Source organism: Pararge aegeria, chromosome 8 (assembly GCF_905163445.1).
Source record: "Pararge aegeria chromosome 8, ilParAegt1.1, whole genome shotgun sequence".
Classification (NCBI taxonomy): domain Eukaryota; kingdom Metazoa; phylum Arthropoda; class Insecta; order Lepidoptera; family Nymphalidae; genus Pararge; species Pararge aegeria.
The window spans coordinates 11,890,273-11,912,827 of record NC_053187.1 but is presented as its reverse complement, the minus strand read 5'-3'; the positions used below and the strand labels follow the sequence as shown (position 1 = coordinate 11,912,827).

The window sequence follows — 22,555 nt, the reverse complement described above, 5'->3', positions numbered from 1 at the left end:
GCAGAGTATTTTCTTTTGACCAAGTATATAAGAGCTATTCTCGAAACTGTTCAACAGTTTTGAGAATAGATCCATCTAGGTCATTATAAGTAACCTGGGTTGGGTCTAAATTAATAAAAAGTAATGGGTATAGAACGGAAATATTTAGAAATTACCTAAATGTAGTTTCTTTAGGACTTGGATGGTATTCATCGCCATCTTTGTTAGTTTAATCCGAATCTCGGATAAGGGTAGGTCCTTTAAATAAAACGGCGACTCTGTTATCTGTGCTTAATATTAATTCATAAAATAGTTTTTCTAGGGCTTTCATAGAAATAAATAAAACCTTTCTTTTTTGAACTATAATTTATTCACATTCAATACAAAACGTGTGTGATAGCAATTATAATATTCAAAACAATTGGTATTAACCGTTATTATAAAATATTATTAATCACCACACACTAATAAATAATAATCGTTACAATTCTAAAGTAATGATAAAATTAATAAATAAATAATGATAAAACAGAAAATACAAAAATGGGTCGCGATACTATTATTGCTTTACAGACGCCTTGAACTGACATGATAATAATGGCAACAAATGAGAAACAGTAACTATTTCACTTAAAATACTTCTGTTGGCTACTAACAAAATATATTCTTTCCACTCGAAAACATGCTATTTATATATTATTACCTATGTAAACGTACATCGTAAATGTAAGTGACAGTAACTTTCTTCTATAAATATACGAATTATTTCTAAGAAAACCTTCAACTAAGCACCATTCTATTCGATTACTGTTTCAACTCGACTAAGCAGTCAATACTTTATGATTATAATAAACATTTAAACTTAAGAAGTGACTTAGTTTACAACAATCGATAATATCTAAAATAATCAAAACTATAATTATAGACGTATTCGGTTAAAATATTTGTGCAAAAACACTAAAACTTGTGTCATTTTCTTATCAATGAACCCGAGTATCAAATCCCTTTGCTTATGTTAGAAAGGCACAGAAGATCAATTCACATTAAAAGTTTCAAAAAAGGTTATACTTGCAAAATATTGTTTTGTATATATCTAACAAACGTCTCTTTGAATAAATAATGCAGGGTGATTTATTTATCGTTTGTAACACTTATTCATTAGTATCGCAAAATGTTATATTATCAGTGTCACATATTTGCACACCAATTTATAATAAAAGCAATGAAAGAAGAATTGAAATACCTATGGATAAAATTGTTGCACCATGATAATGACCAATTAACCAATAGAATGACTATTTATTATTCATTTGATAATCAGCCTAAGAACTAACTACGCGAATGTATACTAGTAGATTGGCAAGAAGTTTTGGAGTCATAATCTTTAGTTATCTTATTATGTTTATAGAAAAGTAAAAAGTAGAGTTACAAGAGATTCTAGCCTTATGGCAAAAAATATTTGAGAGATTCAAGAAAACGTATTTTTAAGACTATCTTTGAATAGCTATACTTTTTAATCGAAATGCGTATCTATAAACAAAACGCCGTGGTTCATAGTAACATCAGTAGCGCCTCTCAGTCAACTTTCGAAGGGCGTTCTGTACAGTCGCCTTCGCCTTTAGGTGAGACATTGGATCTGAAAGTGAAAAACCGTTCTCTAGTTCATACTTCATAATATCAATATTTCTCTTTGTTGCCCAGTGATGTTGATAATGGTAAATATGTGCAATGAATTTTATAATCAATAACGTTAATTTCTACGAAATGAACTTGTTTCGTTAATAATTGAGCATTTGAATTTGTGTTCTGAGCGTTTGTAAAGTAGTGTTTTCATTAGGTGATAATAATTGTCTGATACAGTAGAAAAACATATTTTATAAAATGTACAATTTATTTATAAGGTACCTATTATTTATTAAAACTTAAGCATTAGTGTCATTAACTTTAATTCAAAAGCGTGAAGCGTGCACAGAGTAAAATCTTTTTCTGGGAAAGTTATTTATAATTATTATTTACGTAACATGAAATAAACGGTGAATTATACACACCTAGGCACTGAGTCCTTTTCAGAATCAGATTTTCTGGTAACGCTGATTGAAATCTTTCTTTGCCTAATTTTATCCATAATATTTTCTGGACTAGGCTCCTTTTCGCATTCTTTAAGTATAATTGCGGAGTTTCTCGTTCTCTTCGGTCTGTAAGTTGCATAACTTCCTGGGGAAAATAAGGAGTTGGCACGATTGTATTTGTACGATTCTTTCGAGAGACCGAACGAATGATCTTCGCTATTATCTGAACTATCGAATAATGATTTCGTCCTTGAATATCTATTTGGGCTATAAGAAGAGGTTTGATCGTAATCTAAATAACTTCTTCCCGGATGCTTTCTGAAATCATTTCGGTCGAGGGATCGATACATATCAATTTTATCATTAGGACCATCATATCTTAAACCGCTTCTTGTGGTGGGTAAATCGGTAAGTAAAGATCTATAACGTTCTGTAGATGGTGATACGTCCGAGCCAACTGACAACCCAGGTGACAAATCATAATTATTATTTCCTGGCGAAGTCGGAGATACATCATACTTTGAATCATTTGAATGAGAATGTATTCTTGCCAGGGGATCGTATTCGGTTGCCCCAGGACCCACTAAATTGCTTTTTCGCCTTTGCTTCTTTTCGTTGAATCGAGAATAAAAGCTTTTTCTTCGTATTCTATCGACAATATCTTCTTTTTCAGGAGTTATAGAATCGAGACTTCGCAAAGGTAAGTGATGTGTCTTGCCATCAGGCAGAGAATATTTATCTTTTATTCCGATAAGGTCTGATTTCAATTCAGAATTAGAATATGTTGATCTGCTTCGTGATCGACTCCGATTCCGTGGATCATCTAACTCTTCTTTATTGGAACTGTCCGGATGATTTCCATTCTTTTCTAACACAAAATTGCTGTCGATGTTCTTCTCAATATCAGAACTATTTATAATTTGTGTTTCTATCACAGGACTTGTAGGAACTATTTTTTTAACTCTTGGCAGTCTAGAAAAATCTAATTTTAAAGAATTTTTAATGTTTTTGGAATCATTTTCTTTCTTAACTACTAGGAGATCGTCACTATCCTCTATCGCGTTGACGTCGTCACTTGAAGTCCTACTGTATCTATATTTACGACCTAAACCATTTAGAAGCAGCGAAGTTGGCCTCTTGGGTTTTTCTTCAGAATCTAAATCATCTTTGAGTAAAATTTCTTTAAGAGCTATGTTAGCACTTTCTGCGTTTATTTTTTCAGCAGATTTTATATTTTTCTCCTTAGGTTCAAACTTCTTAAACAAACCTAACACTTTAGAAACGGTAGTTTTGTTTTGACTAATGTTTGGAATTTCCAAAGCTGCAACATCAGTTATCGTAACCGCTCTTTTAATTAAATTTGATTCAGTCGGAGGATCTACATTTACAGGAACAGAATTTTCTCTTTGGGTTCGATTGACTTTTAAGGATTCGTCATTATTAAAGTTTTTTTCAGGTGAGTTTGATTTGGATGATGCTAGCTTTTCTAACTTGTGTCCAATAGATTGAAATACGGACTTCTTTTTTGGAGCAGCAGTTTTTGGGTTCTCATCACCCGCTTTTTCCTTAACTTTCTTTGTAACTTTTTTCTTTTCATCTGTTGTTTTTGTTTCACTTGCATTTATTTCGGTTTTTGTTTTTGCGGATACTTTTTTTACAATTTTCTTTTTAACTATTCCTTTTTTTTCAATCGATTGACTGTCTGCGACTGTTAATTTAACTTCTTCCTTTATTAATCCATTTTTAGCACATTCAGTATGGTTATGTTTTGTAACAGAGTAGTTTTCGTCGTTTCTCGTAACATTCTGTGACTGAGTTTCATTTTTATGATCCTTGTCATTCTTATTGTCGGTCCCGCAGACAACTTGGTATTTCTTCAAAGTCAAGGTAGAATCAATTCCTTTTTTACATGCTATTTTAGAATCTACTTTTTGTTCTACGGTTTTTTGTGAATCCGATTGAATAGCGGAAGCTTTAACTTTTTTCGGTAGTGTTATACTGAAACTTACTTCAACGTCTGCTCTTTCATCAGTAAGATCTTTAGGAGCTTCATCTTTTTGATTATTACGATTTACAAACACTTTTTCTGGAGAAGGGCTACTTGTGGGATAACTTTTTGGCCTTAATAATTTTGATTCTTTATTTAATTTCTTATCTTCTACATCATTGTCCGATCTTTTACAGCATTCTAAAGAAATACCTTTGTTTGTATCTTCGTATACATCTAGACTTTTAATAGGGTAACTTTTAGGTCTTATCATTTTCAATTCTTTGTTAGGAGGGTTATTAGCGAGAACAGAATTGTCATTCATAACGTTAAGTTCATTACTCTTGTTTTGTTCCGATGTTATATTATGAGAATCTAAGGTGCTTTCTTTTATCTTATCTAATATAGGAAAAAATGGTGTTGTGGATCGACTACGATCTTTCAATAACAAATTACCTATAGGGGAAAGACATTTTTTAACAGAGTTGATATCGTCTTTAAACCCAGTGTCATCAGGCATTTCTATAGGACTTTTAGCAGTAGACTCTAAATGTTTATTTTTTTTATCTCTAATTTCTTTCAAAATTTTCTGCGTTTCTAATTCTTTCTCCTTTTTATGTTTAGCATATATACTATCGTCCACCGATGTATCAAAGAAATCAGAACGTAGGAACCGTGATATACGTTTCTTTGATTGATCTCCGGTTAATCGCAGAGAGTGTCGCCTAAATCCTAAACCGGATGTGTTATTTATCGCAGAGGAGCCATAAGCTGCAATATAACTAGGTTCCGAAAGAATACTACCACTGTCCGAAGAGTATGACTCGTCTAAAGAGAGATTTCTTTCTGGTGCCAAGTATTTACTTAACAATGGACGGTCCGGGGTGTGTCGCATACTGTCACTTTTAAATCCACTCTCTTTTGTCAAGGATTCCGATTTTGCAGATCCATAACCAATTTCAGGGGTAGAAGCAGGAGATAAGGATTCCCCGCACAATGTTGACCGTCGTCGGAGACGAGGCAGGGTACAATATTGAGGGGCAGTTATAAGAGCATCCTCGGTTTTAAACCTCGCTATGTCAGAGGGTACAGACATCACTTCAGGGGGTTTGACTCGCGAGGAATCTGTTACTTGGTCGGAAGGTTTAACTTTTTCAGACGATTTTCCTTCTGGGAAAGCTTCCACTTCAATCTCGAAATCGTCGTTAGAGGGAAGTTCCATTTTTTTTGGAGTCTTAATGTCATTATCAACTTTTAAGGGTTCCGAGGTTGTAAGTTCAATGTCGGTATTAAATTCGTGTTCTGCCTTAACGGAGCTGTCTACTTCTTCGGGTGTTGTGACAATTTCGTTATCTGCCGTTGGGTGTAGCGGGTGGGCGGACGGTTTCGTCGCGGGGCAGTCGGGGGAGCGAGAGTCGAGGCTCTTGGAGGCGGAGTGGCTTCGCGCGTAGGGCGGGCGCGCGGCGGCGGGCTTGGCGGCGTGGAGGGAGAGCGTGCGGCGTAGGCGCGCGGCAGCCTGCGGCGGCAGGTGCGCCAGCAGTTGCCGCTGCAGGCGCCGCGACAGCGCCGGCGTGAGCCCCGACAGCGCCTGCATCTCCCGCTCCGAAAACTCTATCGAACTCAAATCCAGGTCTGACAGATCTAAGCCGTCCGTCGTGTCCGTGGTTTGCGAGGCTCTCGTTTGGTGCTTGGCGGTTTTCTTACTACTACCTGCAATGCAATCGAAAACACACGTTTTCCATCATGCATGACGTTCGCTAGGATGGTATATTTACAGTGTCGTCTTTCGTTATATCGATGGCGAGTCGACTCGTTAATATTTTCGTTTCCGGTAGCGAACCGGCATGGATCGTGAGAATATCGGGAGAGATAATAAATAGTTACGTTATTGAAAGATGCAAAACACCGATGCGGCTAGCGAAGAGTTAAAAATTTAGTTTTTAGTAAGTTTTAATTCAAACGTTAATTCCAAACGAAAAGCGAATATGCAAAACCAAAACACAAAAATAATTTATGCATTAAAATGTTGCTTTTCGAATCAAAAGTGATTTACCAGTATGCATTCTAAATTAATATTGCATCAGCGATTCAACATAACGGAGGCATCCGTACTCTGATTGCAGCCGCAACGCGCGATGCGTAACACAAAAACACAAATGAGGAAAATAAATAGTTTAGTACCTATTCTTGCGTGTCGTTTGTAGTGGGTTTGTGGTCGGGGCCGGTGCCGCTGTGAAGTGTAGATTTGGTCGGAGCATGCAGTGTAACGCGCAACCCAACTGCAACCACACCAACACAACCTCACTACGGCTTCTGTAGCGCCGCGCCGGCGCCCCGTCGCCCGCAGCGAGGCACTACCTACTCTGGCCCGGGACCGGGGCGAGCTAGCGGATATTGTACTACCACATACCACATCGACTAGCTACGTTTTAGGCAGTGATTCTTTCCAAACAAATTAATTAACTTTGGGGACCGGTATTGGTTTCGGTTTCGAGATAGGAATGTAAACATTAAAAAAATAAACAATGTTCTACTTCAATCAAACAATACTGCAGTGATTATGCGATGAGAAAAAAAATGCCTTTTTGTGAACACTTCATGCAATTTTGTAACTACATAGAATGAATTTATGATGATCGAGAGCGATGCAACATTTTCCTGCTAATGTTAGCGGGTAGGAAAAGTCAAAAACCTGCACAAAGAATGCTTCATGAAAACAATATAAAACACTACAATGCAAAAAGTTATATTTAGTAATTGAATGTTAATAAATTCTCAAATCACACAGAAACCTGTAACGGACCACAATGAACGTGACGTTACGTGCGTTCGTAATGATCAATTACAGATTCATGTTATATTGAAAACCTTCGACAGAAAACGTCACTAATACCCTATGCATTCGTATTTACTGGGATATTTGGGTACGAATCGCGGGAATTCGATAGTTAATCGATTTGTTTAGTGGAAGCTAGCTTTTTTGTGAGTGCGGCCGTGCGGAGCTTTGCTACTTGCAGTGCTGTGAATACTATATCTTCATGAAGGAATTGTGTACCTCTGTATATGCTAATTTCTGATCTAGCGATTTTCATGCATTTTTACATTTAAATAATAAATAATTTAAAAGGAATACTCCCTTTTCTGCATGATTAAGAAACTCTTGTGGCATTTGTAAATACAGTATAAATCTAACGGCCTTAAGGTGAAAAAGTATATCAACCTTATAATTAAGACCTTTTTCTAGATTCTGAACTTTTACGTATTCCAAATTAACCAAGTTACGCATATTGATCATTTAACTGACTAACAATTCACTTTAATAATAATCTAAACGGTCATAACAAAAACAATAATAATGTATGGTGACCTAAATAAAAAAAATAAAAAAAAACAAATGGAGACCACAGCGAAAGCGAGTGCTCCAAACAGTGCGATATTGACATATTGGCAATGTACATTTCCCATGTAGCGTGCTCACGGCGACCGAGGCATACAATGTATAGCCCGAGGAGGTAATGTATAAAGCGATAGCGGGTGATGATATTGGCAACGTTTTCGTCGTGTATGTCAAGCGAGTGCGGAAGCGCGCGGCGTCTCACCTCGGGGCATCGGAGAGCGGGCCTTGTTGAACATAGAGTCAAACGGCGCGTGCAGGTCGCGGGAACCCCAGCCTTCACGCCTGCAACACCGTTCAAAGCTATATTAGCTATATTGGATTATTATTTTAATATATATATTTTTGTTATTTGTGCAATTTTCTTTATTTATTCTTATATAGTTACTTATTTGAATATATATTGATATATTAGAATTTTATTCGCGCGAGCGTCCTCGACGTCTTTATGTATTTTGTGGAACCCATTGTGAGGTGATTTTTCCTATAATTAACCAGGCATGTGCATAACATGTCCCACCAAGTCGCACTTTTATTTGGCAGCTTTGTGTCCCACATCTGTCTGTGATTTGAGTTTTTAGAACGCAGTATGGTGTTTTTTTTATACGGTCTGTAAATTTAATTAAATACTTAAATACTGCGCTACATTGCTTGCTGGCAAACACTGAAACCAGGTTTTTGAATGTCGATATATAATAATTTAACAACACCAGTTTGTTCTCGCTAGTGTTGTCCTAATCCTAAGGTTGCCTTTCAGAGATCGCTACTAAGCGATAAGTCTACCTTTTGAATTCGGGTAGAATTCTTTGTGTTTTTTTTCTTTATTTTCATTACTTTGTAAAGCGGAAAAAAATCATAAAGCGGGATAAGAGGGCGCCTTTACAGGATTTTTGAATTTTTTTGATGTTAAAAGTACTTTGGATTTCAGTATGTGTCATATTTGCTTTAAATCCCCTTGGCGTACTCCAAGTTAGCGGTACCGGCAGATTGGCGGTTCGTCTCAGAAACGTGCACGAAACACGTTTAGTACAAACTTAGTTGACTAGCCTCTTTTTGAGCCTCGTTACTAGTAGAACTCATTTTTACACTTATTTTCTAGCGGTGAGGTGTATGATACCTCTACGCAAATAAAAAAAAATGAAGACATTGCATTGATTTTAATATTCATTTAATAGTTGCATACAGTGAATAAGTATGACTTCTGACAAACTGTCTATATTTTATTTAAAACACCATTAACATCGCGAAAATATCATGAGCGTAATTTTTAAAAAAGTTTACATAATATCATCTTTTCAGTAAAATACATTAAATCTTTGGTATTAACAACTCACGTTTCTGACACGCTTCGTTTGCTTTCCTTATACCTATGCGTGCTGCATGTAATAAAAGTAAAAAAACTTATACATTCAACTACATAAGTCAATTTGATTTATTGTAAGTGTTACAATGAATGAAATTATATAATGTTGATACTTACAAGAGATGTCTTCGTGGCAAGTGGGGGCTGCATGCAGAAAATAAATATTATTTATTAGTTGGTACATGAAAAAAAGCATGCTAAAATTTATTATATATTATTACCTGAAAAATAAACAAAATCGATTTAATTAATATAGGCGTAGTAATGAGCACTCGAATATAAGTCTCTGTACTAAAAGGAGACTACACATCATAGCCTGTCCAGCGGCCTTGCAGTATGCAAAAGGCAATATGAGAAAAGCGCCTTTATCGGAGAATAATTGAGTCGAAAGGCTAAAGCCGCCGCGTCGCATTTGCAACGATGAAAAGCCGCCGGGACAGAAGTCATGGTTAATGGTCTATTAATATGGCGAATTAGTTTGCAGAACCCAGAATTAATTTTTGATTCCTTGCTGATGAATCAATGTGTTAAAGCCTGAGCAGGAAAATAAAAACCATGTTCTGGGGACGCGACGCCACATTTACATGGCAATAATACATTTGACACAGTGAGTGTATAGGAAAAATAGTTCAATTTTTATCCGCAATATGGCGAGGTGTTTTCCTGGTCAAGTTTTAACTTCACCTTGTAATTTGAATATTAATTCCGGCATATGAAACTCCACAAAACAAAATTAGAAATGTGATTGTTTAAAATAATGTGACTGTTTCTCACAGCATTATCGTTCAAGAGCGTTTTCTTGACATGAACTGGAATATGAACACACTTTAAAACCAATCCATCTTGAAATGAGCCGATTAAATTGAAAGTTAGGACGATTTTATGCAGTATGATAAAAACTGACGACAAGAGAAAATATAACATATAAATTGCTTTAGCAGAAAACAAATTTTGTATGATGACTTATCTGGACTAACACAGATGTACTTAAATACATACTATTATTATAACTTAGATATTCAGTAGCCTTTCACGCTCAAACCAATCAACAGATTCCGATATTATATGGCATGGAAATGGATTGCATCCTGGGGAATAGGACCTAGCCGGAACACCGTAAAATAAGTTTCTGAACGTATTGGGATTAACTCTTGCGCTCTCACGTATGACGTATTTCGCTACACATATTATTGAGTCCTAGCTAGATTATCGGATCACGCGCCAGTTTCTATTGATACACAATAATATTCATTTTGTTTTTATTTTAGTCTAAGATGGTAGAAGGCTAACCCGGTAGGGGTATGGCAGCTATAAGCCATATCCATATCGCTTGGCGTCAAGTCTTCGGCATAGGGTGGTACCTAGCCAGCCCAAGAGCCAGACTCTCACCAGACATACCTAGACATAACACAGAAAATAAATAATCCTTTTACTAGTAAGGTCCCTATCTATAAATTTAGTATTTTTCTTCTTTTAAAAAAAGAAAACTAATAGGTATTTTTTTAGTTTTGTAATGAAATCGTTACTTACACGAGTTTAAGTTTTATATCCAGTGGTTTAATTAGAAACTATTCCCATCTCTATTAAATGGAATTTAAATAATTTTGTGGAAAAAAAATTGAGACCTCCATTTTAGAATTTATACAACCGTGTCATCATGTAATCACGATAGTTGAAATATCGAATTTATTCTCCGCTCACTTCAAGTCTAAGTCGAGTAAGGGATGATGAATGTTAAGGAAAATGTAATATGATGTAAGAATGTGGTTTGGTCACCTGTTGAAGAAGGGCGATTGCAGGTTATTGAAAATCGAGTGTGGGTGGTGTTGGAATCCGGGACCCTCTTCACCGTTCAGCCGTTGCGTTAGCGCTCGCACCTGTCGAAGAATTATTATTATCAACTCAAACAAGATCACTTTTTTAACAAAAATACCGGCTTCTGAAATAATTAATGTAATACCAACTAAAAAGTAAAAAGTTTAAAAATTCAACTATGTGTTGAAATTAGCATTTTGTAGCAAGACAATTTGCAACTGCTACTAATTTTGAGAGAAAACGTGGGTGTACCCAGATAAACTGAATACGTCTGCGTAGCCTTTTCGAGTGTACAGGCGAGATGATGCATTGTCTGATTGGGTAAACAATGCATATTCATGCGTTAGCAATAATCGCGGTTGATTTACTGCAATTTTTAGAAGAGTTCCGTTGTCTGTCCTCGAAACTCTTCATCAGGTATAACATTTAAATGGTACCATTTCGGAATAAACCCCTTTTGAATCCGTCTATAAATGACGGAGTTATGGCCAAACAAAAATTTAAAAAACGAATAGATAAACTCCGCCGTTTTAAAGAAAGTCTGTTAAATGACCTTAATAGAGCTTCTAATATCGTTCAACCTAGATAAATACCCTTATAATAATTCCTAAACTCATATTCAGCATATGCCGTGCATCATATATGTTTAAAAAATACACAGCAATGCTATTCAATTGACGACTGACTTCACAGCTAATATATATATTTTTTATTTTACTACAAGTTAGCCCTTTACTGCAATCTCGTCTGCTGTAATAAGTGACGATGCAGTCTAAGATGGCAGCGGGCTAACCTTTTATTGTAATCCCTGGCAGTCATACCCCTAATCGGTTTCTACGCGACATCGTACCCGAACACTGGAGTCGCTACCATAAATTCCTACTCAAAAAAAAAAGTATAGGAATAAGATTTAAAAACCAGAACTAAGATTACAAAAGCTCTCGAAAAAAGTTTCACTGAAAAAGTGCACATTATGAAAAGAAAGCGAATAAATAAATAAATAGAGTATAGAGAATATATAGTTAACTTGTGTTATGGGTACTAAGACGACTGATGAATATTTTTATAAATAAATATTTATAATGATCAAAAATTTATTTATTTCTAGTAATATTCTTTAAAATATAAATATAACCTAAAATAAACAATTTAACACTAAATAAAATCTAAAACGTCCTCGAAACCACCGAAACCTTATAATATACATATAAACACCCAGACACTGAAAACATTTACAAACATTTTCCAGTTATGGCAATCGAACCCTCGGGCTTGGACTCAGAAAGCTGGGTCGGTGCCCACTGCGCCAATCGGCCGTCCAAATAATAAAAGGCTACATACCCGGTGTAACAACGTCGAGAAGAGATTGTCGGCGGTGAGCAGATGGAATCCTTCATCTTCTTCGTCTTCTTCTCCGGAGCTTACGGACTCCGCGCGCGCCGCTCGTGTCGACCTTCAAGGATGATGTATCAAGTAGATGAGGTTTCAATAGCATATTTTTTATTGTATATAAATAAATAAATATACTACGACAATACACACATCGCCATACGCTACGCTTACTTTGGGACTAGTCCCTAAGTAAGCGTAGCTTGTTTTATGGGTACTAAAATAACTGATGAATTTTTTTTTATGAATGATATACTTATAATATATAGATAAACACCCAGACGATGAAAAACATTAATGTTCATCACACAAATATTGTCCAGTTGTGGGAATCGAACCCACGGCCTTGGACTCAGAAAGAAAGGGGGGCTCTGCCCACTGCTCCAATCGGCCGTCAATTAAGGAATCATAAGATTCCTTAATTGACGGCCCGTTTTTACTAACGATGGACAAGGCAATGCCTTAGTGAGTAAAGCCTAATCAAAGAAGACTTCTAGGCATACATTTCAACATTATAATTTCAACCAATGGACGTCCACTGCTGGACATAAGTCTTTTGTAGCGAGTTAGACAATCCACGGACTAGAGCCGCTTGCTTCCAGTGGCTCCCAGCCTGATGTCATCCGTCCATATCGTTGGGGGCCGACCTACGCTGCTTTTAATATGAAGGTAGGTGGTAAGAGTAAATACACAAGATGTGATGTTTTGTGTCTGTATTATAATTTTATTTTTCATTTTTCGCCGATTTCGCCTTGTGTGAGTATCAAACTTATGGTTGTCCATATGTTTGATACTTGTGACGCCATATAGTTGGGTAATGTTGAGACAGCGACATAGTCTTAGTTTTACGAACGAGATTCTCGAAAGACAAAGCCAAACCGCGGACCTAACTTGCGTCCTTAGCGGCGTTTAAAATTGCGTCCAGCGAACGACCAATCGTAGAAATCGCGCGTTGTAACAAATGGATTGGTTGCACCAACATGAACTCCGCTAAAGACGCAGGTTGGACACGGCGATAGGGCCCTCGCTTGACTGCTAACATACCTTAATCTGTGCATGTGTGTGTCATCTTCCTCTTCAGATTCTCCGCCACTGACTAGACTGCTGTAAGATATAGTATAATATTAATCAAACATTATATGTGCATGACACAAATGTAGAATAGCCCATGAAATAAATCTTATCGATTCCTGATTTTTATCTATAGATTTCCATAAAAGCTGGCCACGACACAAAAATGCATGGATCGCATCGTCGCGCCAGTCGCCGCTAGCCGTGGTATGCTTGGTATATTTCCATATATTAAAATTGTTCCCTGCACGCTTTACTAGAATGTAACGTTAGAATGGCCCTTGCCAAAATCGCCCCAAAAGGTGAGTATATTATTATTTATTGCGAAAATATAAAACAAGTGTGTCATTATTTATATATTAGTATGAAGACTCTTGCTATTATGTAGATATGTAAAGTACAACACAAGCAGAATTTTGACTGTTTATCGTTGGTTTACAGTACGCTTAGTATTTGACAGCCTTTTTTTAGTAGTTATCATTCATTGTATCTGTGTATCTTTATTTGACCAATGCAACTTTATAAAATCATCTTACTTACTTCTTAGGGTAGCTGGAAGAAATCTGTTGTAGAGATTATCTTTTCTTTATATACCTCATAATAAATATATCTCAGTAAAATATATACCTCAGTTTCTGATCTATAAATGATATGAATAAATGAAAATTATACTCTACCTCGATCTCCTATGTATACTCCCATATACACAGTGTCCTTATCTAAACATACCTGATACGCCGGGGCCTGGGCACTGTTGATCGTCCGAGACGCGACGGCATTTGTTCCGGTTCAAGGCTTCTTTGACGTGGCGTTACATAGCCCTTGCCCTCCACAGCAATGGGTATTATGAATTCACGTGCTGATTTCTTGATTGGCTCGCCCGTTGACGGGGAGACCGCCTCGCCTGTCGACTCCGTGGAAGCCAACCTCCTGCGTTAAATTGCACCAACAATAATGATCGAAAAATGTGGAAGAATGTGGCGTGCAAAAAACTTAAGGATAGGCATTGTAAGAGTTAAAAAAAGCCTACCCTTAAGTATTTATAACTCGTACTGGAGATTTCCTTTATTTTATATCATCTGCATACACTCTATGCACGCCACTGTTTGCAAGTATGCGTTTACTATCGCGAAACCTTCGTGGAAAGCGTGTTTTGGAGGATCTGTGTGGTGTAGCGTGATCTAAAGAAGAAAAAAACACTCCTTTCTAAGGTAAAATATCATTTAATTGTTGTTTAATATCTCCATATTAAACAAGTTACGCGGTATGGGAAAAAAAGTTTCCCTCAATCTCCGGAGATTTTCCACCTACGCGGAAAATATTATAGAGCACAAACAAACGTGCACTCTTTATTTCCTCAGTTTCATAGAGCGATGGGACGAAAGCTTTGACTCGCCGAAAAGAGATTAGGCGCAGGATTGCATGCACGGGGTGAATCACCGCCAATTTCCAAACTCCGGTCTGGTACTAACCGGACCGCGTTTACTCGAACCACTAGGTTAGCATGAGAACGAGGCAGTTTCAACAATGATATGTACAATCAATAAATACCTGAGTGGTGTTTGGATAATTCGCGCATTCGCAGTGGGCGAGGTGACGGAGCCAGGCGGCGTAGTTATGGGCGTGACCGGTGTAACGGGTGTGACAGGTGTAACAGGCGTGACGGGTACGCTCGACTTCGGCTGTGACGGCTCCTCGCCAGACATTGTTATTGGGATAATACGCTCCACTGATACCCCTCTGTGGACAAATAAAAATTCGTTTAAATAGTAATAATTGACGGTCCAAGCATATGGCCCACCTGATGCTGTGTGAAAAACCATGGCCTAAAACAGAGCAAAACTTCGCAGGGCATCCAAGTAACACATCCTAGGCAGCGTGTGTGTATGTTAGTGTGTGTGCGCGTGTGTGTGTATGTTAGTGTGTGTGCGCGTGTGTGTGTGTAACCGTATGTGCGTGAGTGCGTAAATAAGTGTTCAAGTTGATGCTAGTGTGCGTGCGATATACCTGTTCCTGTGATCCTTAACGCAGTGCAGAGCCTCGGTGCGGAAGACGCGCGGCGAAGATGCGGAGGCGAGAGGCGCCGTAGAGGGTGCGGGCGGCGTCGATGGCGGAGATGCTAGGCTCGCCACGCCTGCCGAAGAGGAGCGCCCGTATGGTACAGGTGGCTTGCCTACACATTTTAAATTGAGCTCAGTATACATTTTACACCGAAATAGCTGTGAACCGCAGTTTCGAAGTCAATTAAAAAAAACATGTAGCTTATAATAATTTTAACTCAATTTAAAAACGGAGTAGGTTCGTGACTGCGTTATTTTATGTATGTTCCTATTTGAACCTATTTGAACTTCACACTTCAGTTACGGACCGATTTTGGGGATTATTTTATTCGTTGAAATGGTATAACTGTTGAAAAGGTCTCGAGGTGGTCCCATTGTCACCCAAGTCATGATATGATGTGCGGATGGTCCCATTCAAAACGAGGGAAATTCGCTACTATCAAAACTATGGCCATGTACAGAGTGTATTAAACTCTCTTACATCTAAAAATGTTTTACCGTGAAAGTCATTGTTGCCGGAGATTATATGGGATGGTATTTATACTTACTAGCTTACTTATCGCTAAGATTGAAAGGTTTACCTTTCAATCTTAGCGATAAGTAAGCTGTCGATAACCAGACATGTCCTCTATGTGAATCTATGTGAAGACTCAACGGCTACTGGGTTACTATATGGCAGTGACTAAATAGTAAAAGTCACCTTACTGTAAATGTCGCCGATGCGTAGTATCTAGTAAATGTGTTTTAAAAATGCGTACCAGTGCGTATGGCGGTGGAGATGATGTCTCTTGCGGCGCGACGGCGGTTGTCCTCACCTGCACGCTCTTCCGCAAGCTTTGCCATCGAATTCTGAAGACTCCTATTAACAGTAATATGCGGGTCAGTTGCTTAACGATGCCACAAGAGAAATCACATAGGATGTAAATTTCATCATTAGACAATATTTATTTTTTTCCTCTACAAGCTAGCCCTTAAACGCAATCTCAACTGGTGGTAAGTGATGATGCAGTGTCAGATGGTAGCGGGCAAACCTGTTAGGGAGTAGTCATACCTCTAATCGGTTTATACGCGACATCGCACCGGAACACTAAATCGCTTAGCGGCACGGCACGCCTTTGTCGGTAGGGTTGTAACTAGCAAAGGTCAAAGCCTCCCACCAGACCAGACCAGAGTTATTGAACCACGGAGCCGATTATTGTTCTGTTCTGTGATTTTTCTCATACTAAGTAGTTTCTCCAACTTTTGTGTATTTACCTCATAACTGCTTTCTCACAATTGAGTAGTGAGCGGCCTATTTTTGCGATTCCTGTATAAGTTAGCTCTAGACTGCCATATAACCTTGTGACAAGTGAATGCTGCGCCAGGGAGATCGACAAAAACTTTATATCAAGATCAAAAAATACTAAAGGGGTATGTGGCACTGACCGAGTCCGCTAGGTGTATGTAAATATAGGGTAACGTCTTACCTCCTAGCGTCTTGCAATACGACTGCCGGGTCGAGTGGTGCGGTAGAATGTGCGGGCTCGCTTTCTGTCTTTTTGACACCGCCGCGGTTCATCTCCTCCTGTGGTGTCTGTGGCGATAGCTTAGAAAAGAAGTTTATTTAATAAGTATAACATACACTGCAACTACATATTTTTTCGGATCGCGTAACGTTCAGTTTGAAACAAAGTCAAAGTAAAAAAATATCTTTATTCAAGTACCATAGACCAGTAGGCCAAAACGTGGAACTTTTGATGCGTACATTACATGAGAAATACACGGTACTGAGATGATGGCGATAAGCATATTAATAAACTTTAAACTTAAGCTACGAGGGTTCCAAACGCGTCCTGGTCTAAGAACATACTTAGCCAGGTGTTTATTTTTTGTTATCACCATCTCATACGAAATCTATACCGGTTATTTAGCTTTTTCATAGTATTGGAGTGTTTACTGGGTTACTTTCTTGAATCTGTATGCGGGCCTCTTTGACCCGGTGTACAGATTCAAGAAACCGGTTAAAGAGTAGTATATATAGTTTAATATGTGTTTCACAAATGTATTGACCCAAACTAAACCTAGACAAATTCAGTGATATCTAAATTAGAATTTTTATCCTACGAGCTGATTTTTTCTATATAATAAATGCCTTTCCCAGTATTAAATGGGTTACATTGCATTTAAAAAAAAAATATTAACTTACTGGGGCAGGTTCAATGCCAATCTGCTGTAGACGTACAGTGCCATTATCAGGAGATTTGAGCGTAAGCTCGCGATCCTCACTTTGTGCTTTTGGCTTAGCAATCTTGGACACAACTGTGAAAAAAGAATTCGTTACCATACCATCTCAATGAGGCATTTTATGAAGTTATCGAGGATCGACTTCGACGCAAAAATAAAAAAATCAACTGAGCTTAGATTATAGGTTCCTCGGTCATCTAGCATCATATTTAGGGGAGAGGGTCATAGAATTAATAATTATATATAAATAATTAATTAAAAAGTTATACTGTGGATTCATCATCATCATTATATCAACCGGCCCACTACAGGGCACGGGTCTCTTCCCACAATGAGAAGGGATTAATGCCGTAGTTCACCACGCTGGCCCAGTGCGGATAGGTGGACTCCACTCACCTTTGAGAACGTTATGTAGAACTCTCAGACATGCAGGTTTCCTCACGATGTTTTCCTTCACCGTAGAAGCAAGTGATATTTTAATTACTTTAAACGCGCATAACTTAGAAAAGTTATAGGTGCGTGCTGGGATTCGAACTCGGCCCTCCGCAAGTGAAGTCGAGCTCCTACCCACTCGGCTATAACAGCTTCTCTACTACTTTGTTGATTAGCTAATAGTTTTAACAGTCATCTAGCCTTCTCCTATTTTGAGGAGATAGAGAAAGTTATAGATCTAAACAATTATACTGTGGATGAGGCTTGCTTAGGTATGTCAAACTTATACGAAATCATAGTTATGAGCTCCTTTCCAGACTTATCAATGAGCTACAGAAAGTTATTAAGGCTTCCATTACAATAATTAAAGTAATAAAAATATTTTTGGCACATATGATAAGGAACAAAAAATAATCAATGTACAATCAATTGCTTAGATCAATTATTCCAAAACTACTGTCGTATGTCTATCTCTTAGGTAAGAATCAAACCAGTTAAGAATATTTCCGATAAAACCATAATATTTAAGCTTGTAAATAAGAAGGTGGTGGTCGACTAGGTCGAACGCTTTTGAGAAGTCTGTATATAGTCCATCTACTTGTGTATTTCTATCAACATGAGATGATGATGTAGATCTATGTATGACAATATAGTTTTGTATTCGCAAGTTGTGGCAGTCTTTAAGTGGGTCTACAATATTACATTTATATGTGTTTTTCATTTTTTGTTTAGTTTTTAAGAGTTGTTGTTGTAACCTGTTGATTGGCCCTTAAATAAATAAATAAAAAATAAACATAATCATCATAGAGAACTGGTACAGGATTTTAAACAGTTTATAAGAATACCTGGCTTAGAAAGATTGCGCTTTATATCGGGAGCCGTAGTCAAAGAAGCGCGGCGTTCGAACTGCTCCTTGAAACTGCCCACGTGTCCGCCCGGTATGGAAAGCTTCTTAGGTTTAGCGGGTGAAGCAACAGGAACGGGTTGAGCTAGCGATAACGATGTTAACTTGTCCGCAGTAGATGAAACTGACAGCGGTTTGGGTTCCTCCGCCTGTTGGAACGCAAATAAAGTTCCTATATCATCGCCATTATCAAGACACACTCGTGTTATCTCTTAGAGCTAATAAAAAAAACGTGTGTTTACTTATGTACACGCGATAGAAGTTATACTCCTTTTCAAAAATTTTATCTCTCGCCTTATTCTACGTTTGTAGGAAAAGGTATTTAATATATTGAAAGTTTTATTATAACGCATTATCAGTTACTTATTTAGTTAAATAAAGTTTATTTAAATATCACAAAAAAAATCTATATAATTAAAGAAATGGACATAATAAACAAAAACAAATTTGGAATACTAATAAGACTCATTATCGTTTATTTATGTACACGAGATTTATGTACAATTGCATCAAACTTATAGCTAACTTCAGGGTGTCGGTTTTTTGTGACGGTGTGCGTGCGCATCGTAAAAATTTACTTTCATAATTTTTCCCTAACGCGCTAAAAGAAGTATAACTTCAAAATATACACTTATGTATATTAAATTAACGGCATTGTTAACTTTAAAAATTGAATTCTGGGGAATAAATCAAGTAACTAAAAGCGTAGATATTGATAAAGTAAACCATAAAGTTTTTCTTACTTTTGCCTCTTCCGATTTCTCAGTCCTTTCTTCGGCTCTAGGCGGCGATGCCTTCTTCTTAACGACAAGTTTTGGTTTAGGTTTCTCCTTTGGCTCTTCTTCCTTTGGCACATCTGAAATTATCTCTTCGGGAGGTTCCGTGGTTGGCAGCGGCGGTGGCATTGTCGGCGCTGGAGAGATCGTCATGGTTGCTGACGACTTTAGTGTTGGTTGCGTAACCTGTAACTGTAAAAACCACCGTTAGTGTACTTTCTACTACATAACAGAAATTAATTGCTGCGCGACTGTGAGATTGTCTTTTAAAGAATATACTTTCAAATACTGGAGTAGGGCATACGCACGAATAACAAAATTACGCACGTGTGCGTTTGTGAATTGCCATACCACGGAACACATTTGTGCGTGACGAATGCATACATTAATACACACGTGTGCGTGACTTCACACAATAAAGAAAATAGTATCTTTATCAGTTCGTTTAAACGCGCTTATCACTGAAAAATGGATTTATATAATCTGTTTTAGCATTTGTTAGCACTGCTTTTTAGGAAAGTTATTAAGTTTTCATATAACAGCACAACACTAATAGTAACTTTAACATTACGCAACGATTCTTGGATCTGAACAAGAAATATCAGAAATAAAGCTTAGCCTCTTTTGTTTTCAATTTTCTTACTTACGCTTCCTATTGCGTATACGCACAATAGAGAATACGTTTTGAAGAAATTAAATGCTGAGATAAACGCTCAAGCTCGGACTGTAAAATCAAAATGTGTTCCTGTAAAGATACTTTAGTTAACAACATTTAAAATTACCGAATAGTCTTCTTCCTCCGGCGGTGGCGATGCTTGCCTTGCGTCTTCTTCTGGCAACGCTGGCGATATGGGCGCTACGCTGGCACTACTGTGTTTACAAAACATAATCATGTAATCTCATTGTCACTATCATCATCTTCAGGTAGACATGGGCGCTACTTAAAAGAGGCCTATGTACAGAGGTTTGAGATATTTCTCGTCGACCAGGCTGTTATTTATTTATTCATAAGACCATCATAAGACGTCTATTTATTTATTTATTGGAGTTTACTCCTTAAGAATCGATTTTCATATATAAGGCGCCCGGTATGAGAAAAATGTGAGGAGTAAAATCTACTGATGAATGACCTCGTTACGTTTTCACTTTGCGACGTTGCATGCGCAAACATGCAACGTCGCTTTCGTTTAATTAACTTATTTTTCCTATTCAAGTTACCAAGGAAAACGAATATTCTATCTAGGTAAAGAAACAAACACATAAATATATGGGACAGAGTGAGATAGAAAACATTATAATATTTTTTTCCTAATTTTGTTACCATGGAAAGTAAATAATTAACATTACATTTATTATAATAGTTCTGTTACTCTACATCTACCTCAATCTCCTGTAGGCTACTTTTAAAAAGTTACAATTCCGCCGTATGTGAATAAAATTCATAACGTTTATTTATTTATTCATAAGACGTCCTGTGTATTGACTGCATTTATACACGCATGTGGTGGAGAATGGCTAGTTTTATTTCCTAGGTTAATGTTTTGTCATGAACTGTTTGTGTGTTAAATAAATAATGAAATAAAAAAAGACACACCAGCCTTTAATTGTAAAGAAATTTTCAATAAAAACAAATTGTGTTAGAATTACAAAGGAAAGTAAAAAAATAACAGAGAGAGACCGAAACAAATTAAAGCATAGTATTTTGCGGCAGAAATTTATGTAATACATAAGATGGGCGACAATCCTTGTCCGAGCGAGCTCCGACACAAAAAGGTCTACCACTACTTATATATTTTTATTACAAGTTGTCAAAAAAACAGGCTTGGAGAACTGTTCAACATCGGGGTATGGTAAAATTAAATCATTCCATAAACAGACCTGGCAACCCTTTCTTTCTTCCGCAACAGCCCACTCGCAGACATAGCGGCGTCATACTTTCGCTTGTTGTCTGCTGCAGCCACCAAAGTACGCGTCGGCGATGGCTTAATAGCATCTTCTCCACCCTCTAGAACAATAAGAAAATCAGTGTAACAGCCTACTTTCTTTTTTCAATTTTGGTTATGCTATTATTATAATATGTAAAGGTGTTTCATACCAGCAACAAGCTCAAGAATCCTTTTCTCAGCTGAGTTGCTTGGTTCCACAGCCATTGAAGTGGAACTTGTAAGATCTGTACAGCTCTCTTCGGGACCGAGGTCCGCCTATAAAAAAGAAGACTCAATAAATACATACATAATAATAATTTTTTTGCCCTCTCGTAGTGGATTTAAAATTTAAAATTCATACTTAATTTAATTCACGCAGGCCTAAATATAGTGCCTTTGGAAAAGACAAGTCTCTCTGTTTGTAGTGACTCTACAACTCTATAGAAGTCAGAATTTTTGAAATTCTCTCTAGTCTGGTAGGAGGATTCAGCCGTACAGGGGTTTCCGCTGCTAACGCTACTGACAAAAACGGTCTGCCAAGCAATTTAGAATTGCGGAAGGTCGCTTAGAAACAGTTTAAGTTATGGGTTTAATATAACTGCGATATCATCATACCACAAGGTGAGATTGCAGTCAAGGGCTGAGTAGAGGAATGAAATTCGAATTTTAAACAGCAATATGTAGTTGTAAAATGGACAGAAAATCGTATACGGAGCCTTAAATAGGATATTTTTAATCACTATTATTCATACAACTTCATAAGTAATAAAAAAATGGGGCAGAAAATGTTTGAACTCGCTTAAAAAATGTATGGCGGCCAAGATACAGACAGACATACAGACAAATATAAAAAAATACAGTTTTGGCTTCAGTATCGATTATACATGGCCGTCTAAAAAAATAACCAAACAGCCGCGGACGAAATGATTAAAAATATCTAACTTGCCCCTGGAAATCTCATTAAAAAACGCACATAGCTCCGAAAAGTTAAGAGGTGCCTGCCGGGGATCGAATGCTGCCCTGGCGAAAAGGAAGCGCTTGCCACTAGGCCGTCACCGCTTTATACCCAGACAAAAATCAATGAATCACTGACTGTATTCGTTACTTTTTTAATAAACGGTCAGTCGAATGACGAGAGCGAGGTCAGGTCATTGTACCGAGACGTATT

At 37.4% G+C, this 22,555-nt stretch overlaps 1 protein-coding gene across 3 annotated transcripts in view; it reads right to left on the bottom strand.

The window, feature by feature from the left end:
* Positions 1-336: 336 nt before the first annotated feature.
* The window catches only part of LOC120626061, a 55,142-nt gene continuing 32,923 nt past the window's right edge, over positions 337-22,555 (bottom strand). The window contains exons 10-27 of one of the 3 annotated variants that reach the window (XM_039893343.1): positions 21,558-21,663; positions 21,341-21,467; positions 20,245-20,332; positions 19,430-19,654; positions 18,628-18,835; positions 17,313-17,425; positions 16,594-16,712; positions 15,886-15,986; positions 15,075-15,240; positions 14,619-14,807; positions 13,797-13,997; positions 13,041-13,100; positions 11,949-12,060; positions 10,569-10,669; positions 8,910-8,936; positions 7,635-7,714; positions 2,028-5,745; positions 337-1,615 (exon numbers count right to left, since the gene is read on the bottom strand). In XM_039893343.1, coding sequence (XP_039749277.1) covers positions 1,555-1,615; positions 2,028-5,745; positions 7,635-7,714; positions 8,910-8,936; positions 10,569-10,669; positions 11,949-12,060; positions 13,041-13,100; positions 13,797-13,997; positions 14,619-14,807; positions 15,075-15,240; positions 15,886-15,986; positions 16,594-16,712; positions 17,313-17,425; positions 18,628-18,835; positions 19,430-19,654; positions 20,245-20,332; positions 21,341-21,467; positions 21,558-21,663 — 5,802 coding nt within the window. In that variant the 3' untranslated portion in view covers positions 337-1,554. The remainder of the gene's footprint in view (positions 1,616-2,027; positions 5,746-7,634; positions 7,715-8,909; positions 8,937-10,568; positions 10,670-11,948; positions 12,061-13,040; positions 13,101-13,796; positions 13,998-14,618; positions 14,808-15,074; positions 15,241-15,885; positions 15,987-16,593; positions 16,713-17,312; positions 17,426-18,627; positions 18,836-19,429; positions 19,655-20,244; positions 20,333-21,340; positions 21,468-21,557; positions 21,664-22,555) is intronic. The other 2 variants (XM_039893344.1, XM_039893345.1) reach the window with 2 other exon arrangements.